General features: G+C 21.8%; 4 protein-coding genes across 6 annotated transcripts; 2 read left to right on the top strand and 2 right to left on the bottom strand.

Annotated features, from left to right (window-relative positions):
• The first annotated feature begins 286 nt into the window (after positions 1 to 286).
• Positions 287 to 3,338, top strand: LOC413711 (mitochondrial uncoupling protein Bmcp). The gene is made up of 8 exons (XM_016912275.2): positions 287 to 305; positions 645 to 738; positions 833 to 980; positions 1,116 to 1,395; positions 1,486 to 1,604; positions 2,767 to 2,827; positions 2,902 to 2,991; positions 3,105 to 3,338. Exons 2-8 carry the CDS (start codon positions 666 to 668, stop codon positions 3,231 to 3,233), a joined length of 900 nt encoding a protein of 299 aa, XP_016767764.1. The 5' UTR covers positions 287 to 305; positions 645 to 665; the 3' UTR covers positions 3,234 to 3,338.
• Positions 3,339 to 3,970: 632 nt separating this feature from the next.
• LOC724701 (protein FAN) lies at positions 3,971 to 8,487 on the bottom strand. Of its 2 annotated transcripts, XM_006567640.3 has the most exons (16): positions 8,245 to 8,487; positions 7,822 to 8,055; positions 7,546 to 7,744; positions 7,289 to 7,474; positions 7,150 to 7,221; positions 6,878 to 7,086; positions 6,640 to 6,802; positions 6,383 to 6,537; positions 5,953 to 6,131; positions 5,761 to 5,892; positions 5,467 to 5,670; positions 5,103 to 5,379; positions 4,766 to 4,996; positions 4,555 to 4,643; positions 4,241 to 4,492; positions 3,971 to 4,119 (listed from the first exon to the last, which is right to left on the bottom strand). In XM_006567640.3, exons 1-16 carry the CDS (start codon positions 8,256 to 8,258, stop codon positions 4,022 to 4,024), a joined length of 2,694 nt encoding a protein of 897 aa, XP_006567703.2. In that variant the 5' UTR covers positions 8,259 to 8,487; the 3' UTR covers positions 3,971 to 4,021. The 2 variants fall into 2 exon arrangements, with proteins under 2 accessions (XP_006567703.2, XP_006567704.2); XM_006567641.3 differs by lacking the exons at positions 7,546 to 7,744; positions 8,245 to 8,487 and having other exon boundaries at positions 7,822 to 7,958.
• A 375-nt stretch (positions 8,488 to 8,862) lies between these two features.
• LOC552324 (ubiquitin carboxyl-terminal hydrolase 5) lies at positions 8,863 to 12,373 on the top strand. The gene is made up of 13 exons (XM_624699.5): positions 8,863 to 8,958; positions 9,043 to 9,168; positions 9,272 to 9,448; positions 9,513 to 9,619; positions 9,685 to 10,212; positions 10,413 to 10,484; positions 10,539 to 10,731; positions 10,826 to 10,978; positions 11,045 to 11,226; positions 11,300 to 11,685; positions 11,770 to 11,982; positions 12,112 to 12,221; positions 12,289 to 12,373. Exons 1-13 carry the CDS (start codon positions 8,863 to 8,865, stop codon positions 12,352 to 12,354), a joined length of 2,409 nt encoding a protein of 802 aa, XP_624702.2. The 3' UTR covers positions 12,355 to 12,373.
• An 828-nt stretch (positions 12,374 to 13,201) lies between these two features.
• Positions 13,202 to 18,896, bottom strand: LOC552299 (myosin-IA). 2 transcript variants are annotated; one of them, XM_016912276.2, is made up of 16 exons: positions 18,668 to 18,814; positions 18,484 to 18,577; positions 17,460 to 17,566; positions 17,160 to 17,355; positions 16,788 to 17,007; positions 16,506 to 16,718; positions 16,231 to 16,434; positions 15,917 to 16,115; positions 15,686 to 15,855; positions 15,295 to 15,555; positions 14,985 to 15,229; positions 14,721 to 14,883; positions 14,316 to 14,648; positions 14,057 to 14,247; positions 13,724 to 13,972; positions 13,203 to 13,632 (listed from the first exon to the last, which is right to left on the bottom strand). In XM_016912276.2, exons 4-16 carry the CDS (start codon positions 17,291 to 17,293, stop codon positions 13,419 to 13,421), a joined length of 2,796 nt encoding a protein of 931 aa, XP_016767765.1. In that variant the 5' UTR covers positions 17,294 to 17,355; positions 17,460 to 17,566; positions 18,484 to 18,577; positions 18,668 to 18,814; the 3' UTR covers positions 13,203 to 13,418. The 2 variants fall into 2 exon arrangements, with proteins under 2 accessions (XP_624678.1, XP_016767765.1); XM_624675.6 differs by lacking the exon at positions 18,484 to 18,577 and having other exon boundaries at positions 13,202 to 13,632; positions 18,668 to 18,896.
• Between the last annotated feature and the right edge of the window lie 169 nt (positions 18,897 to 19,065).

Genomic DNA, 19,065 nt, shown 5'->3' with positions numbered 1-19,065 from the left:
CGTAATTGAAGATAAAATTCATTTGTTCATATAACTAGCAAAAATTTTATATAGGAACTTTCAGAATTTATATTATATTTATATTTACAGTAAATTCACAATGATTGGTTGTAGCTTTCAATTTTAATTTACATTTTTTTTTAATATTTTTAAGAAATAATGCTTAGATTAATGTTTCTTGAATTTAATAAAAATAGATTTTCATATAAAATAAAAACGATGATATAAGAAATTATTATTTGTTATTGATCATTTCTTATACTTAAAGTTTATTATATATATACTTATAGATATTACTGTTACAGGTATAGTGATTTTTATTAATGAAGATATTAATTTTAGTAAAAAGTTTTATATATCATAAAAATATATATACATACATATATATATATATATTACGTTTTGAATATTTATATTATTAAATTTTTTTAAATATTTTGGTATAACATTATTTTAGAATTATAAATGTAGCTCTTTATTTTCTAATCGATATACATAACCTAATTCTTTAGTTTCTTAATTATTTTATAATATATTTTATAAACTATATCATTAATAAAATATCGTTAAAAATTATATTAGATTTATAAATATTTTAAAAAAATAAAAAATTAAAAAATAATTTATATTTATTAATTATAAAGTACCAAACCATCAAAGTTGTAATGGGAGAGAGTCAGTGGAGTGATTGGAAACCTTTTATTTACGGAGGTTTAGCTTCAATTTTTGCAGAGTTAGGTATGTAATATAATACAATTAATTTGTTATAAAAGTTTATTTATAAATCATTAACTTATTTATTTATTATTTCCATAAATATATTTTTGAACAGGTACTTTTCCTTTGGACACAACAAAAACACGTCTTCAAATTCAAGGACAAAAATTAGATCAAAGATATGCACATTTAAAATATTCTGGTATGACTGATGCTTTATTTCAGATATCACAACAAGAAGGTTTCAAAGCTCTATATTCTGGGTAAATGTAATTTATATAAACAAAATATTATTTTAATATAATTTATTTTATTATTATTATTATTAAAAGTAATAAATTATTTTAATATTATTAATATTATATTGAGTTAAATAAAATTATTTTATTTATATATAGAATCAGTTCAGCTATTTTAAGACAAGCTACTTATGGAACTATAAAATTTGGTACTTACTATTCTTTAAAAAAAGCAGCAATGAATAAATGGGAAACAGATGATTTAGTTATTATAAATATTATTTGTGCTGCTTTGGCTGGTGCTATTTCAAGTGCTATAGCTAATCCTACTGATGTAGTAAAAGTACGTATGCAAGTAACTGGAATCAATTCAAATTTATCGTTATTTGGTTGCTTTCAAGATGTATATCAACATGAAGGTGTTTGTGGTTTATGGAAAGTAAGTTAATTATTTATAAATTTTAGAAACATACATATATATATACATATGTATACATAAATATAATTTTATATTAAAAATTTTATATAGGGTGTAGGACCTACTGCCCAAAGAGCAGCAATTATTGCAGCTGTAGAACTACCTATATATGATTATAGTAAAAAAAAATTTATGATTTTATTAGGAGACAGTGTTAGTAATCATTTTGTGTGAGTAAATCATTTTTACTCATGTATTTAATTCTATATTTTATTCTTTGTGTATATACTTATTATATATTTAATTTATTAATATTATCATAATAATATAATTATTAATATATATATTTTAATTTATTATATAACAAATTTATTCAAAAGTAAGTTTATATTGTTAAATAATTCATTTATTTAATATTAATACCAAAATAATAATACAAAAATGAACCCTTATCCGGGCTATTTCTGTTCATGTAATATGTTTCTTACATTATTATTCTACTAATAAATATTTCATAATTGAATTTCTGAAGCAAACAAATTTTATGCTCTTTTACAATATGTGATGTCATGTAAGTATATTTAAATAGAAAAATATATATTAATTTTATTTAAAAATTTTTTTATTTTATTATTTTTAATATTAAAATTGTTTATTATGCTTTTTAAAGTCAAATATTTTTTTATTTTATGAATCTTAATAATTAAAAACTTATTAAAACTTATATTATAAATGTAACTAACAAATAAAAATCTGTATTTTAATTTTGAAGTTTATTTTTATATTGTATAGATAGTATAGATGTTTTTGTTTTTAAGAATAACAGGTAATGAGCTAAATAAGTCATATAATTGCTATAATGACTTATATTTGTTAAAAAGGAAGTAACATTTTTCTAAAAATGAAAAATTTTATTTCCAGGTTCTTTCACACCATGTGCCATGTGATGCACATGGGCACGTGCAGTACGTGGACATGGAGATGACCAGAGAATCAAAACGGAAGTTATGTTTAATATTTTTTGTTTTATATAAAATTATTAAAATTGTGATCCAAATGATTAATTGCATTATAAATTATTTTGATTAGCATATAATTCATATAGATTTATTATTTATAATTTTGAAAAAATATAAAATTAAATACTTATTTTGCTTTTCTTTATATACTTTTAAAAATTTGTTTTATTATTATTATTTTTTAAAAATATAATATATGAAAATATATTATACAAAATATTTAAACAAATTATTTTATGTAACATTGTAGACATCACAATGTATAATTTATAGTGCTTGGATAAGGGTTGGTTTAATTTAGTGTAACAAAATAAGATTTTAAAATTAAATTAAATATATTTTGTACATATACATATATAATTATATATTTCAGGTCCAGTTTTATAGCTAGTATGGGAAGTGCAATAGCTTCTACTCCTATAGACGTCGTTCGTGTAAGTAAATGATTTATAAATATTTCGTTTATATTTTTATCTAATTAAAATATTAAATAATAATACTATTGTAGACACGTTTAATGAATCAGAGGAGGATACGAACTACAGGTGGTACATTACCACCACATATTTATAATGGTAGCATAGATTGCTTTGTACAGGTATATAATATCAAATATCAAACATATACATATACATATATATATAAAAAAAAAGTATGCATATTTTTAAAAAATTTTTTTTAATAATAATATGAATTTTATTCTTTTTGTAGACTTTTAAAAATGAAGGATTTTTAGCTTTATACAAGGGTTTTGTACCTACTTGGTTTAGAATGGGACCATGGAATATAATATTTTTTATAACATATGAACAATTGAAAAAACTGGACAATTCACAATAATGCATTGAGTTGTTCAAGTAAGTAATAATAAATGAAAAAAATATGTATGAACATATGATAAAACAATTGTAATTAGAGTTTGTAATGAATATTTGTATTATATAATTTATTTTTATGAAATTTTATTTAAACATATAAAAGAAGCTATGCAGAAAAAATAACAAAAATAAATAGAACTTATTTTTTTTAATTATATCCAAATTAAATTAATGAAAATATTTATAATAAAAAATATGAAATATCGAATCAATATTAAAAAATATTAATTATTTAATATATAAATCAAAATGCACATTACAATTGCATTTTATAAATTTAATGTAACTTTATTAACTTTTTTAAATTTAAATATACTACATGTTAATTTTTTATGTTCCTTATATTTAAATTTAGATTTTTATAAAAATATAAGACTGGTGTTAAAAATTTTTGAAATATATCTAAAAAATTAAAAAAAAATTATTTAGTACGTATTATTATCCATAAAAATTTATTAAATTTGCAAAAAATATATATTAAAGAAACAATATTTCAAATATATGTAATATTTGTATTGAATTTTTTTTTATAAACTATTGGGAATGCATAACAATATGATATATTAAAATATTATAAATATAAATACACGCAACAAATATTAAAATATTCAACAAATATTATAACAATTTCAAATGAATATAGCATATATGTATAATTTTTTTGCTATATGTTTACTAAGTCAAAAAGTTTTATTATAAATTAATAATTAAATTTATAATTAAAAGATCTTTCATTGAAAATATTACTAATTATACATTTTTACAATTCCACACAATTATCTTTTTATCTTTTCCACCGGTTAAGATTATATTATTTTCTGTTGATACTGATAATGTATTAATTGGACCTAAAAATATTATTATTAATTATTAATTCTTAATTATTAATTAAACTAAATCAAATATTAAAATAATAGATTTTGACATAATATAAACAATTAATTAATATTTATATATAAAATACTATACCATCATGGCAATGTATTTGCGTAATAAAAATTGCTCCTTGACGATTCCAAACATTAATATTACCATTGTTATCTCCTATTAATAAAAAGGTTTTGAACCATGTTAATGTTAAAGGTTCATATTCTAGAGTTATACGATAAATCTGAGTACTCGTATAAATATCAATAATGTTTAACATTTTATCCTTTGCACATGATATTATACTTTTTCCTTCTTGATCAAATACCATTGCATTTATTTTACAATTATGTGCTGTAGAGAATAAAATAATCATACATTTTAAAATAAAAAAAAATAATTATTTTAAACTTTACCTTTTACAGTGAATTGAAGATTATATGTATCCATATTCCATAAAAAAATTTCTCCATCTTCTGTGCCAGATATTAATAACGTTTCGTCTCTATAAATATTTCAATAAAAAGATAAAAATATATATTATTAATAAAATATATAATATTAATATTAATAAAATTAAAAATATAATATTTAATACAATTTACAAAATATAAAAAATAATTTTACCCTGATATATTGATGCAAGTTACTTTAGAATCATGATCTAATTGTGCTATAAGGCACTCAGCTGGTTTAATTTTTGTCCCAGAAGAATAACTTTGCCAAACTTTTGCTGTACAATCCCATGAACCAGAGATAATAACCTGACGAGTAGTACTTAATGCTAAACAAGAAACAGCATCTTCATGGCCTTGAAGTACATCTATTATTCTACCAAATTCAATATCATAGAATATTCTATAAAAAAAAATATTAATTAATAGAATGAAATTCATATACACATACAAATATAAAATATTATAAAAATTATAAATAATAATAATATAAATAAAATATTACTCACAATGTATTATCCCAAGAACCGGCAACTAATATATTGCGATGAGAAGATGTATAATATGATATGCAAGAGGAAAGTGGTAATGATGATAAAGGTACATTACGCATTAATTTTTTATTTTTTATACTATATAATTTAAGCATTCCATCTTGTCCTACTGATATTACTTCATTTATTTCTTCCTTATTCGTTATAATAATACTACTTACACTTTCTTTATGAGATTGAAACATTATTAATTCATATAATTCGAAAATCTCTATAGGATTTTCCTCATTTTCTAAAAACAATATTTTTATTAATCATAATAAATAAAAATTTAAATTTTAATAAATTTTAATTTATCAATTGAAAAAATATATTATACCTTTTTCGTTTTTAATTGATATTGAATCAATTTCAGTATATAATTTATCCAAAATAAACATTGAACGTTTTGGATGTGGCAAAGTAAAAATTTGTTTTGGTATTTGACCAAACTCCATGATTTGTATTTCCAAACCATGTCTATCATTAATATCTCTAATAGTATCTAAATCTACTGCTCCTTCATAGCATAAATGGAAAAATACTAAAATACAATATTAATATAATTTATATAAATGACATTATAGAATAAATATTATTTATACATTAATTTTTAACTAAATACTTAATTTACCATTATTAGCTTTCTCTGCTTCAATTCCTCTTTGTTTATATCCAAAAATTAAATCAATCCAATGATGAAGATTTTGAGAAACATAATCATTCTCTAAAGCATTTCTTAATATTTGTACAAAATGAGCTGGTCCTAGAATTCAATAATTAATTTACTTGAACTTTAAATAATTATTTGTAAATTGTAAATTACCATTTGCCCATGGTGGTAATTGTACATCTCCTATTTTTGTTCCATCATATCGATAACCAAAATCAATACCATAACTATTTATTAAAAAATCACCACCATTGTTTATGTCATAAAATTCCGGGATCAGTTCTTTAAAGTCAGACATGTTCACCAAAACATTTTTCCATACGTCAGCTACACTGTTAGGTGTTTTTGTTGGTAAGAGTGAAACAAAAAATCGATTCTGCAGAGTCGACAGAGTAATTATGTATTTTTATGGTACAATAAGCAATTACCATAAAATTTTGGCTTGTCTGTGCGATTAAAAACTTTATTCACATAATCTTATTATCATTACTAAACTGAATAATACATACATTTTTTTAATGCTTATGAATTCAGTACTTTGAAAAAAATTGTAGCAATATATTTTTTTATAAAATATACATACCTATTAAACATTCTATCTGGATGATCAAATCTTCCATTTTGTAAACAAAGCATGTACTGAGGATACTTTCGTACTAAATAAAATAATACAAATCCAGGTGCACTATAATGAGAACCATACAAAAATTTTGGTTCTGACATTTCTAAATATCGTTCCTAAAATATAATATCAATATTTTTGACATTTATAGATCATTATTATTAGAAAAAATAAAAATAATAAATATATAAAAAATATATATATAAAAAAAAATTGACCTTTAATCTTTCTAGCCGATTTGATTCAAGAGCTCCAATAGGTTTCGAAAGATCTCTATATATTCTAGGATCTTTTAAATCCAATGTAGTAGATGTGTAATCTTGTAATACCCATGGCATAACTGGATATTGAGTTAAATCATGAAAAGTTCTATCTGCTAAACTGAAAAATATAAAAATATTTAAATTAATTAATATTGTAAAATTTAATATTATAATTATAATCAATATAAATTACCTATTAATATACAAAAGATAATCATAATTTGATAAAGAACCATTTTGCCATCTCATAGTCATTTGATCTTGAGGTACTCTTTCTAAAGAAATTGTAGGTTGATTTAATAAACTTGTATATAATTCATCTCTATCATTTTGATTTTTTAATGATATAAATAAATGTTCAGCCTTATTTTCAGGTTGACGTAACCATTTAATTTCAAGCCCCTTAAAAAAAATTAATATATATCAAATTGTAATGATTATATTAATTTAAAAAATCACACTTACAATTTGACTTAGAAGAAATCGTCTTTTATTGATATTAATAATATCTTTCAGTTGTATTTTTAGAACTGGATGCTAAAATTATAAAATTATTTCTTTAGTATGAATAAAAATTATTTATAATTATCATTAAAATACATACTTGATCTAAATTATTATAAGGTTGAAAATAAATTCTTGAAGTTGTTAAAAGTATTCTTCCTGGATTTATAACAAGAGGTAACACTTTATTTGCTTGAATTTCTAACACTACCTGTTCATACAAATCCTCTAACCATGAAGTATCAAATGATACTCTAGATTGTCGAGAATGTACAATAGCCATAATCTATATAAAAATAATAATTTAATACATTTATATTTTAATGTAATAATATAAATAATAATTTTAGAAAATACCATAGCATTTTGTTCAGCAGTTGGTAAAGTAGCTGCTCTAAATAGTTGTAGAATATGTGGAAGGTAATCATCTATTTTTGCATAATTAAAGAAAAAATGAAAAGTAGCATTTTGATGTATAAATTTATATGGTGCAAGTATATTCTTCTCTAGCATCTTTACATACTGCTTACATTGAACCAATAATATATTGCCACATCTTGCAAATAAAATAAAATTTTATGTTAATAAAAAAAAAGTAATTATAATTATATTAAAAACCAAAAATATACTAACTTTGCTATATCATTGTTGGATTGACATTGATCAATAGTTAGAGTTTCTTTAAGTTGAATCTTAATTAAAGGCTGATTAATATCTTTATTTACAAATACTAATGATTTTGAACATAATTTTAATCTTCCATCTTTCCAATTTTGTTCTTCTGAAGTAGAATTATCAAATAATTTCATTTGAACACTATAATCTTCAAAAAATATCTCTCCAGGTTCTAAAAGGAGCATAGTGAACCTGATACATATAAAAAATTTGTTATTAAAAATATTTAATATAAATGATTATTATAAATTGATATAAATGATATATTTGAATTAAATTAGTGTATATATTTTAAATTAATTTATATATATATTTAAATATATTACTAGAAAGTAATTATATTTTTATAAATAAACGCATATAATTAAAAGAAAAGATTACCTTTCTTTTTCCATTGTTACAAAAATAAATACAAATTATAATGACAGTAAATTATAAATGATACGCATAATTAATACTTTTTATCAGTCAAATTTACGTGATCATTTCTCATTAAATAAAATATAAATTTTATTTTAGGTTGTGTTAATGACAATATGAATCATCATATACGTATGTATATAACATTTATGTATATATCTTTTCAGATGGCTGTTTAATGAAACAATAAGGCTTGTTCTATTCGATGCATTTCTATATATATATATATATATATTTAAAAATATAAAAATTAAAAACTAAAAAAGAAAAATATTTTTTATTATTTAATTAAAAACTATATAAATAAAATATAAAATTTTTCTTTATTTTATTATTTTTTAAATAATATATATACTTAAATATATTATATTAAATTGAAATATAAAAATCGTGTGACTAAGCTTTGAGCACCACTGATTTTTAAAGAGAACCGAGAAGAATCGAATATATTCCGGTTCTTTCGTCTCATTTCTCAAATCACGCATATCATCAATACAACAAACCGGTGCTCTTTAAATCGGTCATTTTCAATTTATTCAGATATTTTTGTTTCTTTATAGTGATTACATTTTGTTTATAATGGAGAAATTAATGAAACATTTATCCAAAATAAGGATACCGCAAAAAAATGATAAAATATACAAGGATGAATGTGTTTATTCTTTTGATACACCAGTAAGATTTCATGATGATTTTATAATTAAAGATAATAATATAATCTGTTAATTGTATTATTATTATTTTCATTATTTTTTTAAGGATACTTGTACTGGTCTGTATATTAATCTTACTACGTTCTTGGGATTAGGTCAGGATTATATACAACATTATTATCAATTAACAGAAAATCCTATATTTTTACATATTAAAAGAAGAAGGAAAGAAGTAAGCCTTTTAATTATTAAATTTTAATATTGAAAAATATATTGACATAAAATTAGGATTGTTTATATGTAATGATTAATGTTTTATATATATATTATATTAGATTCCTTCTAAACATCAAGGAGATGGTCCTGAAAAGAAAATTACTAGATTAGCAATAGGAACAGCTGATGGATTTACACCAGATCAACAAAAATATACTTATCATGAATCTTATCAAATTATTATTTTACCAGATTTTATTACGATACCATATCCAACAGATAATTTACCTCAAGAAGTAAGTTTTATATAAAAAAAACAAAAATAATAATAAAAATAAATTATAAATAAAATTTACATAGGTTGAAGTTGCAATTAAATATATATTGGAGGCAGAATCTGCAACAAAAGTAGCTGAAGTAGAAGCATTGACTGGAACTTGGGATGGAGAAATAAAAGCAATTTCAAAGTAAGAATTAAAACTAAAATATTTGTTATTTTTATTATCATTTTATATAAATGTCAAATTTATAGACATGCAGCAAATCTTAAACAATTAGATAATGGAAAAAAGATACCACCAAATGGATGGAAATGTGAAAAATGTGATTTAACTCAAAATCTTTGGCTTAATTTAACTGATGGTAGTATTTTTTGTGGACGTAAATTTTATGATGGAACAGGAGGAAATGATCATGCAGTTGAACATTATAGAGCTACAGGCTATTCCTTAGCTGTGAAATTAGGAACTATAACTAAAGAAGGAAAAGCAGATGTATTCTCATATGATGAAGATGATATGGTTGAAGATCCAAATTTAGTATCACATTTAGCTCATTGGGGTATTAATATTGCCCAAATGGAGAAAACTGATAAATCTATGATAGAACTAGAATTAGATCTCAATCAAAGATTTGGAGAATGGGTTGCACTTCAAGAAGCAACAAGTAAATTAACACCTTTGTATGGACCTGGATATACAGGACTTGCTAACTTAGGAAATTCTTGTTATTTAAATAGTGTCATGCAAATGTTATTTGTGATTCCAGATTTTATTAAAAGGTTTGTAATTTAATTTCAAGCAGATAAATTATACTATAGAAATTAAATATAATACAAATGTATAATAGAAATATACATAGAAAAAAATTTTTACTATATTACAATATTGTAATAATTATTCAGTCAATATATTTTTTAATAAAACATTATGTCTTTCTTCATAATAGGATCAGTATTTAATAATCGGAGGTGAATTTCAGATTTATAGATGGTGCATCACAGATATTTCAACAAAATTACACCGATCCAGCTAATGATTTTAATGTTCAAATGTAAGTAAAATTACAATATGTGAATAACTTTAAGATACAAGATTGATATTGTAGGGCTAAACTTGGAATTGGTTTACTTTCTGGTAAATACTCTGATCCATCAGATACAAACAATGAACACGAATCACGACAAGGTATTCCGCCTCGGATGTTTAAAACATTAGTTGGTCGTGGACATCCCGGATTTTCCTCAAATCGACAACAAGATGCACAAGAATTTTTTCTTCACATCATAAACATAATAAATGTAATCATATTACTTTTAATCAGATATATAAAAATAATTTACTTCATTTTTCATACGAAGTTACAATACTAATATCAGGAAATTGATCGCACAGCGTCACAGTCGTCGTCAAATGAATCCAACCGATTGTTTTAAATTTCAAGTTGAAGAAAGGTATCAATGTAGTCGTTCTAACAAAGTAAAGTATACCTATCGTACGGAATATTTATTACCACTACCAATACCTATAGAAACTGCTGTAAATAAGGTAAATAAATTATATAATTTATAAATTTTAATTTGAAAATTATCTTTATATATATATTTTATATAGGATGAAGTCACAGCTTATGAAACATTGAAAAATGAAACTGAAGCAAAAGGACAAAAATTGGATTCGAATGCTCTTGTCAGACCACGTATAAAACTATCATCTTGTTTGCAAACATTTATTCGACCAGAAATAGTGGAACAATTTTATAGTTCAGCTTTAAATGAAAAAACAACAGCACAGAAGTAATATTGTAAAATATGTAATAATATATTGTACATAATTAATACTATATATATAATAATGTATTTTTTATAGAACAACTAGACTTGCTACTTTTCCGGACTATCTATTAATTCATTTAAAAAAATTCATGATGAAAGAAGATTGGACACCAGTTAAATTAGATGTAGCAGTTGAAATGCCAGACATATTAAATTTAAGTTCTCTTCGAGGATTTGGTTTGCAGCCTACAGAAGAATTATTGCCGGAAACAGTTGGGACTGAACCTCCACCACTTGTTTATGATTCTGTGATTTTAAATCAATTGACAGATATGGGATTTCCACCAGAAGCTTGTGAAAGAGCTTTATATTTTACAGAAAATCGTGGCTTAGAAGCAGCCACAAATTGGTTAATGGAGCATATTGCAGATTCAGATTTTGCAGATCCTTTTGTACCTCCTGGAATCGATGTCAAACCAGGTAACTAAATGTTTTTACAAATTCTTTTATAAATATATTTGATTATTAATCTATATATATTTTTATATATTTATTTATTTTTAGAAAAAAGTAAATTTATAGCAAATGAAGATGCTGTAGCTATGCTAATGGGGATGAGTTTCACAAGAGAACAAGCAACAAAAGCTCTTAAAGCGACTGATAATAATTTAGAACGTGCAGCAGATTGGATTTTTAGTCATCAAAATGAATTGGATGCTTTAGAAAGTGAAAATGAACCAGAACATTCCAAGGAAATATTTAGAGATGGAATCAATCGTATGTTTGTATTTTTATAATATTTATAATATTTCATATTTATACAAATTTATATATTTTTATCAAGAATTAGTTTATTTTGATATTTATTCTCTGTATTATTAAATATTACATTTTTATATTTTATAGAATATAAATTAGTAGGATTTATATCACATATGGGTACATCGACAATGGTAGGACATTATGTATGCCATCTTCTGAAAAATAATCGATGGGTGATATATAATGATGATAAAGTATGTATAAAAAATATAAAATAAATTAAACATAACAAAATTTATTTATTTGAATCCTTTATTACAGGTTGCATTATCTGAAAATCCACCAAAAGAATTAGGATATATATATTTATATCAACGCATTGATTAGATTATACAATTATTTTGTATAAAAAATGTATTCTATTACACTTCAACAATAAAAAATATAATAAATAAACTTGTTTTTTATTTTACAAAAAAATATTAGAAATTTTGATTGCATATAAATAATTTATTATTTATTGCCCAATTATAGTTGTTGATACAATTTGATATAAATAAAAATATGTAAAAACGTTTATTTATATAATGGCACTATTTTATAATATGTTATATCGTTTTACATTTTATATTTCAATTCGTACAATATCATTTGCATAATATTAATAGAATTAGAAAATTTTAAATCTAAACAATATAACAAATTCTTCAGTTGTATTTAATTTTTTGTATATTTAATATTTAGAATTTTATTAATCTATATATCAATTTTAACATGAATATAAATTATATATTTTTTATAAAATTAAATTTATATTTTTAAAATATTTTATAAAATATATAATTTATAAATCTAATTAAATTTTTTTATAGTATATAAATATTTAACACTAATGTAAAAATATATTTTCAAAAATATTTTAAGTAAAATGCCACATCGATAAATATTTAAGACTACTGTATCAAAAAATGATACATTTTTAAAACAATACTGTGTTAATTTCCTATTCTATTATTTTATGTTTATTCATTATATTCTAACATTTCAATTGAAAAATTTACAACTTATTTCACTTAAGTAATACATTATTTATTCTTTATAATTTAAATGTATTACTTATAGTGAATTTTGTGTGTATTTACATAAAACAATTTCATTAAGCAATGTTAAATTATTTTTATATAGTAATTACTTATTTAATAACTTTTAATAATTTATTTATTTGTATCAAAATACTTTTTGTTAAATTAATATTGTCATTTGTTTTTAACTTACGATTCTAATGTTCTTAATATTCATGTTCTTAATATTATTTATAAATTTGTACATTAAAAAATTTATAAATAAAAAAATATTTTCAAAAAATACTTTTGCAGAACATTATTTTAGTATATGTAATAATTTAATTGTAATATTTATAAAATATTAAAAAGGCAGTTCAAACATGTACTTTAATTAGTGGTTCTAGAATGAAACCTTGTATCAACGTTTCCATCAATTATACCAATTGACGGCGGAATGGCATATATAATATTTTCACCATCTTTTTTAAATGTTGGTTCATAAACCTCAGGATTTACTTCTACTCGTAAAACTTTGCTTTTATTTCCTAACATACATTTAAGTTTTACATCCACTGTAACTTGTAAATCAGCAAAACGTAATCTAGCATTATAAAAATATATCATTTTAATTTATATTTAAGTAGTAAAGTTATACAAACAAAATTTTGAATAAATAATCAATATATACTCACTGATTATATTTATTACTTAAAATACCAACAAGTTCTCCAATTCTATCATCTTTAGCAATAATTGACATAATAAAATCATTTCCTCGATTTGAATGAATTACTATAAGTTGATCTTTTCCAGGTGATACACTTAAACCTGTTATTTCTGTTATTGGCATACCTTTTTTCATATTTTTGAATTTAGAATTTTCAAGTTTGTATATTGCATGTTCAGTAACTACTAGTACACGATCTTTTGATTTATTAAATCTATTATTAAAAATTTAAAATAAAATTTATATTTACACTTAATATAAATTAATATAATAAATTAATATAATATTTCATACAAACCTATTGGTTTTTTTAATAAATGCACTAAATAAAACTGCTTTAAAATGATCGGTATTGCGAAGATTATTTATTGAAGAATTAAAAATATCACTATGAACATTTTCATCTGGTTTAGAAAGATAATTTCCTTCCCATCGTCTGTCTTGTCCCCAATGAAGTCGCTTTGAACGTAAAACTATTCCCGCAGCCATCTAAGATAATATTAATATAAAAAATTAAAACTAAAAGTTAAACATTTTAATTGATAAATATAACATACTTTTAATCGTAGTTGAGGCCAATCCTCTCTAGGGATAAGTCTAAGAATCATCCATGCCCACCATCTTTCATACATTATTTTTAAAACAGATATTATATGTCTTACAGCGAAGTTTTCACGAGGCCAAATTAAATGTTTACCATAATCTCGCATTGTTTTTGCATTTCGGAATATTTTTTCTAATTCCTTGATATAAGCATATATTTTATATTTTCGATAATGTTTCATTATAACAAGGGCAGCTTTCATTTTTTTGTATTTTTGACGACATAAATATCCTCTCCATTGTTTTTGTAATAATATTACGATACCTGGAATTAAATCGCTACGCGCCTAAAAATAAACATATTTTAACAATTGTCTCAATAAGCAAAAATTTTAAATAAATTAAATTAAATAACGAACTTTCTCTAATTCAAAAAGTGTTTTAGGTGAACGAATAAATATTTTAGTATGTCCATATTCCACATCATTACTGAATCCTTTTTCATCCATTAACATACGCACACCATCTTCATCATTACCACCTTTAAAATTTGGCCAAGTATATTGTGATATCATTTTATACCTAATAAAAAAAAATTTTAATAATATAATTGAATTTCTATAATATAACGATATATAAATATATGATTAATAATCATATTATATTTATATGAATATAAATACCGTTTTAAAAATGTATCATATCGTCGACGGTATACGAAACCTGCTCTTCTAACTAATACATTTTCAAGGAGACCTAAATATCGTACTTGATGATTGACTCTTTCTTCATCAAATACAACCGGTGATTTAACTTCATTAGGTTTTATGCATCTAACATAAAATGGTTCTTTGCTTGTTAAATTTTTAACTAGTGCTGTCATGGAATTACGAAAAAGAGTTCCAGCTGTTAAAGGCCTTTTTGTTGTCTAAAATAAAATAGTATAATAATAAAAATACTTTTGTAACAATTATAAAATGTATATTTACATACTTTTAAAATATTTTGAGCACCTTCAGGCCACATTTTGCTAATTATTGGATTACTACTTTTATAAAGTAAACGTTTAAAATCTTGAAATAATGTATCTTTATTTTTATCTAAAAAACCACTAATATTATATATTACATCTCCAGCATAATGTTTAATCTTAAATTGTACTTTATGTTGGAGTTCTTTATCCATTGGTTTTAATTGCCGAGAAGTATAATGTTTATGATCAAGTAATTTTTGATCCATAGCTTCCAAAAGCATCTAAAAAAAATTATTATATAATAATTATACATTTTAATAAAATGTTATGATTAATTTAATTTTATAAATATAAATTATTAATATATATAAAAAATAATATAAATTAAAATAATAAATTAAAAAAACTAACTTCATCTGTAACTTTGCCAACATTAAGACAAGCTTCATCCATAATTGCTATAATTCCTTTATGAGGTTGTTCTACTAATTCACAAATTATTTGATTGTTAAAATAATCAATATTTTGCCATGCAATACCTTCTCTTTCATATTCCTCTTGTTGTTGTTTTAATACTAATTCTGGAATATTATAAATATTAATTTTATTATAATACAATAATTTTATATAAGATTTTCTTACCAATGAACAATTGTTGTAGTTTTTCATTACAATAATTAATACAGAATTGTTCAAAACTATTTATATCAAAAATTTCAAAACCATATATGTCAAGTACTCCAATTACAGTTCTATATCTTTTATAAATTTCTGTATCATTTACATTAATTGCACTATTGACGCGAGATACAATTTCAGTAAATAATCTTTCATATATAGCCTGAAATATAATTTATTTTTCAAATTTTAAATAATATTCACTTATTCTTTACATACATTCATTTTTTATATACATATATATAATAAAAAATTATAAAAAAAAAAAAAATCATTACCTTTGCTAAGGCATCTCGACCATATTCTGCTTCTGTTGAAGTATGAGTTTTTTGCATAACTTCTCCACCAGCTGCAATAACTCTTTGTGTAAGAGCTGTACTCAATTCTTGTATACTGATAGAAAATAAATTTGCTGTATCATTCAAAGCAGCTCTATTTTCAATAAAAAGTTTATCTTCAATAAATTTAAAAGTAATATTACCCTATAAATCAAATGTCAAATTAAGAATAATCTAATAACTTTTTAATTTTTTTTATTTTAATTACAACAAACCAAATGTAATATCCCAGCAATAATATTCCAAATTGTTTGCATTTCATTTTGAGTAAATCCAAGAATAGACATAGCAGAGGTAACAGTTTTATAATCACTTTTATCAGTTGGACTTGCTTTATTACAATTTCCTGCACCAACATAGAAGTATGCGGCTGGATCTCGTACCAAACGTAATTTATTTAATTCTCCTTCACTACATCCATTTATTAACTAAAATTTTGAATAAAATATTTTATATTCATAGTGAAAAATAATAAAATAAAATTAAATTGCAAATACCTGATAAAAACAATGAAAATTCCTTTCACCATTTTGCTGATATACAACTCTTGATTTTTCTAATAAATAATTAGTAACATGCCCACCAATTGGATCCCCTTTGAAATTAAAATCTATATCCATATATTTTCCAAATCGAGATGAATTATCATTTCTATTTGTTTTTGCATTTCCAAAAGCTTCTAATATTGAATTGGATTGTATAAGAATATTTTTTACTCTGAAATATAAAAAAAAATAATTTTAGCTAAAAATAAAAAATTACAAAAATAAATAAAGTAAAGATAATTATTTTATTATACTTAAAAATAGAATAATTTTTTAAAAACTTTAAATAATAAAATATATTTCTTATGAATAATTTATGTATACCTCTCTATTTCTTGTTGACCACTTAAATTTGTAACAGCAGCAATATATTTCATAATAATTTTACTTGCTTCTGTTTTACCGGAACCTGATTCCCCACTTATTACTATACAAGTATCACGTCGTTGTTGTTTCATTTCTTTATGCACTGCATCAGCAATTGCAAAAATATGTGGTGGATTTTCAAATAACTCTCTGTCTAAAATATAATTATCAAATACAATTATTTCATATATTTATATAAAGTATTTGACAATTTTTTAATGTTATTTAAATAACAATTATTATTATATAATTTTTTACCTTTATATTTATTAATATGTTCATTATCATATATATTTATATTCCTATATGGATTTATACTGACACATACCTCTCCAATGTATGTATAAATTTTACCACCATTATATCTAAAATTATATATATATAGAATATAATAAATAAAATAAATAATATAAATAATAAAAGAATCAATCAATCAATTTAAATCAATAAAAATTCAATATATATAGAATATTATATTATTGAAACTTAACTCAAAAAAAATTTACATATTTACAAACTAATTTTTTTTTTTAAGAGATAAATATTATCTTTTCATCAATTATTTCCTTATCATTTACTGATATCAAATGACTATTACTGATAATATTATTATCAAATGTTATAATAGTTAATTATATAACAAATATATATATATATATATATATATATATATGTATTTTATTTATAAAATATTGTCTGTAAAATAATATTAATATATAATTGAATAACATATTAGAATTTATGCTAAATTATTTATCAATCGCGCGCTTAAATTTATTCATTTTTCTTAAATAATTTGTATTTTAATACGTATATATTTGAATAAAAAAAATAATCCATTTTTATAAATATAAAATAATTAATTATGTTTTATATATATATATATAAAAAATAAAAGAAGATTAAAACATTTTGATTGTTAAATACATTAGTTGAGTTAATGTAAAGTTTAAGTTACAAACCGATGACTCATAGAATACAAAACGAGATAAGATTTAAACATTTTTTATTATAAAATTAAATATATCGTTTTTGAACATATGCTAATTTTTTTTATTTAAAAAAACATAAAAGTTAAATATTTATAATTATAATATTGTATACGTAATTATAGATTTTACATAAATATAAAAACATAGAAAATATATAAATTCATAATTATTGATATTTATATATAAAATTATATTATCAATTAAAAACAATTTTAATTTTGATATAGTTTATTATCATCGATTTTATAGATCGAATTCAAATCCAAATTATAAAGCCGAATTATAACCACCTGCTAATATACGGTTAGCCACGCCCTCTTGGTGGATGATCTATGAAGTATTTACTAAGATCATCGGAATACAAAAAAGGACACCTGTCATGCTCTTTAAGAAACAAATAACTTATATTCCTAAATTTCCCGCCAATTTCCTAATTTACCGCCTTATTCACCATTAGTCAAAATATAATCTTACCTAACTCGTAAATTATCCACAATCTTTTCTAATGTGATTTCATCCAAAAGAACCAAATCTCCGATACCAATTTCCTCTTGCATTGCCATTTTTTTTAATAATACATATATACACGTTTATAATTTTATATAAGTATACACAATTCGTTTCTTGTGGAGTCCAGCTCCCTTATACAGACCAATCTTCGCCGTTAAACGAATGACGAATGCGGTTAACTGGAATCTCCAATCTATCATTCACCCCTCCATAATCTTATAATTACAGTAGCGTTACAAAATATTGTTATCTGTTTTTATAATATAACACATTAAATATATTATTTTATAACTATATAATCATATGATACTATTAATGAAGTTATAGAAAAAATAAATTATTTTGATGAACATATAAATTAG

The sequence above is a fragment of the Apis mellifera genome, linkage group LG5, assembly GCF_003254395.2.
Source record: "Apis mellifera strain DH4 linkage group LG5, Amel_HAv3.1, whole genome shotgun sequence".
Lineage (NCBI taxonomy): Eukaryota > Metazoa > Arthropoda > Insecta > Hymenoptera > Apidae > Apis > Apis mellifera.
The sequence above is the reverse complement of the archived record's forward strand: the minus strand, read 5'-3'. Positions and strand labels throughout refer to the sequence as shown.